This window comes from Nanorana parkeri, unplaced genomic scaffold, assembly GCF_000935625.1.
Source record: "Nanorana parkeri isolate BGI_ZX_2015 unplaced genomic scaffold, ASM93562v1 scaffold2272, whole genome shotgun sequence".
NCBI lineage: Eukaryota > Metazoa > Chordata > Amphibia > Anura > Dicroglossidae > Nanorana > Nanorana parkeri.
Genome location: NW_017308540.1, coordinates 171208 through 176170, shown reverse-complemented (window position 1 = coordinate 176170; position 4963 = coordinate 171208). Strand labels below are relative to the sequence as shown.

Genomic DNA, 4963 nt, shown 5'->3' with positions numbered 1-4963 from the left:
ATTTCAGTACAGCGCTGCATGACGGAATAAATGTCAGTTAAAGTACCGCAGCGCTGAATACTGAAAAATGGCCTGGATGGGAAGGGGGTTTAACACCGCGGATGTCAACTGGTTAAAAAGGGCAGCTTTTCCTGGCTAGGAGGGAGTTAAGCCTTGCCCCAACAGGTATACCTCCTCTCTCTCTATTAATTAGCCTGCACCTGATAGTGACTGAGAGGGGGAGAGAGCTCAGAGAGCGTGATCAAGGCTGCACTGAATGGACGCAGACTGGAGAGCTGGTGAATATCTGTGGAATAAGGTCTTCCAGAAAAACTGTATCTAACGGACGTTGGTTTTCTATGCATGCTCATTTATACTGGAAGCTGGAATAGCTCCCTAGTGGGGAAAATATATTACCACATGTCCAGACTCCAGAGATGTTGACTGCAGATCCTGGCTTCCAGCCATTCACCTGTGAACCAGTGAATGCCATTCAGTCTTCCTGTCGAAAGCTGAGGTTTCAAATCGATATATTGAGTTGAAAATCCCAAATCATGTAAGATCTCTGTTATTCCTATCATCTCTATCCTAGTGATATGCATGTGACCGTTCCTGCTTCGTTTGATAGGCTAGGCTTCAAGAAATAGTGGTTCAGGCCAAAAAAAAAATAGATTGCTCTAGACTGTGAACAGGAGACGGGTACTATGATATATGAGCAGACAGTGGCGGACCTAGGGAGCAAAGGGCCCTGGTGCAAGATTATTTTTGCCCCCCCCCCTTTAAAAAAAAAAAAAAACACAAATCCCCCCAACCCATATCCCCTGTAGCAACCACATAAAAAAATATTTGAAAAATGGCATTGCTGTATAAAGTACAGCTGAGATTTGTAGTCCTCTATAGAGGGTGCCATTCTGCATTGCTGCAATGCAGAATGGGACCTGCTATATAGAACTACAAATACCAGCAGTACTTTATACAGCATTGCCATCAATTGGGCTACAAAAAATAATAATTTTATTTAATAACTTACCTTCACTTCTTCTGGCTGTTTTCTGGTGGGGGAGGCTGCAAAAAAACCACCCCAGTGTGTGTGTGTGTCTATCTCAGTCAGTGCACCCGCGCACTCAGGTGGCTGTTGGGGGGGGGCGCCGCATACCGATCCAATGGTAACCGGCGGCCGGACACCGACGGCACCCCCTGTAGGCTCAGGCCCCGGTGCGGTGGCACCGGCGTTATCGCCGCTGTGAGCAGATGTATCCTAATATCACTGAATTCAAGTAGACTATGGCTGCTGTACTTTATTCTCTGATAAGGATGGTAGACACGTTTTCACAAGCTCTAACGTGGCTGGCTTGATCTGTCATAGACTTGTTTGCTTATCTGTACATATTTCTCCCTAGATGTTGGCTAATGTGTGATGCCAATTTCAAACCGTAGCAATGTTTGGTAAATATTGCTGAAACAAAAATATATTGGCTCCATCTTTGATATTGCGCTTTTTTGATGTTATCTTGTGTATGTAAGAAAAGGTTAAAAAACTTACAAGGAAGTAAATTCCCCACAATAATGTTCTGGTCATATAAAGTCTATGGACACCTTGCATCTTCACCACCTCCCCCCTACTCACAGAATTCCATGTTATTTTGCAAGATCAATATTTACAGGGCAAGTCCATCAAAAGTGACATTTAATTTTGGTAGTTAAACCACATGACTTTTTCTTACATCCCTTAGCATCTTTGGCAGCAAGATCTCTGCTCTTGAGTTTCAAGATCTGCAAACCTGCTACATCCATTATGAAAGATTTGCACTCTCCCCATTGAATTTTATTGTATGTAATTACGTGCTCGTAACACAAATGCCGCACGGGCCTGCCCGCTCAGCATTGCAGTCATCGGAAGCCCGCCCCTCAGCGGGATGGGCTTGCGATGATCGCAAGTATGATCTGCCTGTCCAAGATGGGCAGATTGTACAAGCTTTTAATTACCTTACAACCATCGCACGATGAAAGTCGTGCGATGGTTGTAAGGTAATATGGCCAGCTTTAGAGTATTGAAGCCTGAGACAGCCAGCGTGAAAAAAAAAGAAAGAGCCCCCAGTAGCTTTTAGCCATCATGTATTTGCTAGTATGCACAGCATATTAACATGTGCATGGCAGGCTTACCTGGTAAAGTGATCCACCTACATCTTCTTTCAGGGATCAAGTCTTCGGCCGCTTGATTGGGACAGGCCACAATGGCATGCTCGCAGGACTTACTTCATCTCAGCATGCCAAGCCTGTGCACTGAGCTATGCGTGCGCGGCTCAATATACAGGGAAAAAAGTTGCTGACAGGCAAACAAAAGGTTTTTATGGCATAGCCTCTTCTATCATAGAAGGCCTACTGATCAAAAGTTTTTCTTTTTTTGCAACTTCACTTCCACTTGAAAGAAGTAGGTCACCAGACCATTTCATCAGTACATTTCATCCTTAGCTGTGACACTTTGGTGCTGTTTAAAAATGTAATTGTAATCCTTTTTTTTTAAATAGGATCTAACTGTGTACTATGTCATTTCATGAAACTGTTATGTCTTTTTAGGATGCAACTCTGAACGACGGGAGCTCCTTCAGTCCATTGATGCTGGCCTCGCCTTTATCTATGATCAACCAGATCAAGTTTGAAGATGAGCCTGATGTGAAAGATCTTTTTATAACTGTCGACGAGCCAGAATGTCACGTCACTGCCATTGAAACTTTTATTACGTACAGGATTGCCACAAAGGTCAGCACGGATTTTGCATAGATTTGTGTTTCTATAATGTTTTCCTTCTGTTGCACTTGGGTTGGACAAGCTAAAAATCCCACCATGCATCTGTCTCTTGGAGTCATGCCTATGGCTGTGCGAATCTCTTGTAATGCCTCATGGGATGTGTAGTTCCACAACAGCTGGAGGGCTGGAGTTTACTCACACCTATGTTACACCTTTCTACTTATCTTATGAACATTGTTTCATCCAGCTCATAGCTATATACACTGAACACATAAACATGATTATATATTAAAATATAAGTGAATTACCACAACCCCATCCATCAGTCCAATATCAACTGGATTCAAAAGCAAGAAATGACCTCAAATTGAGTCCTGTAATAAAAGAGGGAGGGACAGGTGCTGCGTGTGATATGGGAGGACGCGGCCTATGGGAGGATGAAGCCCTGCGCTGTTATACGCACATGCAAACTGCACATCTGTGCGGGCCCGGGTGTCCATACTTGGATAGCATGGATCCTGTCTGCGTCAAAGCACCGACACCTGGACCCGCACGGATGTGCGGTTCGCATGTGCGTATGACAGCGCAGTGCCGCATCCTTCCATAGGGAAGAACAGGCTGTCGCCTGAAAATGTCGTGTCTTTCATCAAACTTTTTCATGATAAAATATTTCAGATGTGACATACCCTTTTCAAAGCTGGAAGTGCACCTCTACTGTGTCCTTTTTTTAATGTTATTCTTTTGTTTTAGATAGAATTTTCTTTGCATTCTGCCTTTCTTATTTTGTAAAGCGCTGTTAGCGTGTGATGCATTTTTACAAATACTGAACAGCAACAATTAGTAATGTGACAAATATTTCTTCCTGATCACTAAACATACATTTCATCAAGAGGTAAACAAACATTTTTTTTTTCAGACAACCCGCAGTGAATTTGATTCATGTGAGTTTGAAGTCAGGAGACGTTATCAAGATTTCCTTTGGTTGAAAAGCAAGCTTGAAGATGCCAATCCAACGTTAATCATTCCTGTAAGTTCAGGTGTGCTAGGATGTGCAGGCATGAGGTCACTGATCTCAGCATAAAGTGTCATTTGAGCCACATTCCCACTATGCATTTTATAATGCTTTTTATGCCCCAAAAACGCCCCCAAAAAATTCCCATTAATTTCTATGGCCATGTTTACATCTCAGCATTTTGTCGCTTGAAGAAACTACATGAGCTTCTCTTTGGCAGATTCTGCGCTTCTTGGTCCCATAGACTTCAATGGAAATGCTCAAAAACACGCGTTCACTGCGTTTGTGCACATTTGTATACGCGTTTGTCCATTTACAGCAATGTGTCATGATCTGCTCACAAAAACGTGCGACTATGTACGCGTAAAACACGAAAAAACACGCTACACAACACATTCGATTTTGCTTAGCTGATTGCCTGGGATGCTGGTGTTCTATTGAAAGAATATCGGCTTCACTTGCCGAGGCTGCCTGGCTTCCTGACCAATCAGGAAGCTGGGTGGCAGGTCATGAGGTGCCATCCGGCTACCTGATTGGTCAGGAAGCCAGGCTGCCTACCAACAAATGAAGCAGGCTTCCTAGCCAATCAGGAAGCCGGGCGGCACGTCATGACCCAGCTTCCTGATTGGCTAGGAAGCCAGCTTTACTTGTTGCTAGGCAGCCTGGCTTCCTGACCAATCAGGAAGCCGCGAGGCTGGTCATTACATGCCACTCGGCTTCCTGATTGGCCAGGAAGCTGGCTTTATTTGCTGTTAAGGAGCCAGGCTTCCTATGCAGACAAAACGTCTCTGTAAATGGGATTTGCAGCTTATTATGGCCGCTAGATGGAGCAAAGCAAATCCCTATGCTCCTGCCAACATTTTATAACGAGAACCCATGGTGTCACTTTAAAGTGTGTGTGTGTATATTAGTGTGTATGTACTAAATTAAAGGGATGGTGGAGCGATTCAACGATGATTTCATTGAGACTCGAAGAAAAGCTTTGCATAAATTTTTGAACAGAATAGCTGATCATCCAACATTAACGTTTAATGATGACTTCAAGATTTTCCTTACAGCTCAAGCATGGGTAAGAATCCGTAACCGTTTCAAAACGTTTCTTAATCTTTGCTCTTTTAATGGGCTGTGTTTTATTTCTACACAAGTGGATTTTTTCATCATCTTAAATCTTTAAACAATCCTTTTAAGGAAATTGAGATACTGGAAAAAAAAAAAAACGGTTTC

The 4963-nt window shown here is 43.2% G+C and overlaps 1 protein-coding gene across 1 annotated transcript in view; it reads left to right on the top strand.

Annotated features, from left to right (window-relative positions):
- The window catches only part of SNX7 (sorting nexin 7), a gene marked incomplete at its 5' end in the record, with an annotated part of 59095 nt that overhangs the window by 4748 nt on the left and 49384 nt on the right, over positions 1-4963 (top strand). The window contains 3 exon segments of the mRNA XM_018573205.1: positions 2557-2739; positions 3644-3758; positions 4651-4808. Coding sequence (XP_018428707.1) covers positions 2557-2739; positions 3644-3758; positions 4651-4808 — 456 coding nt within the window.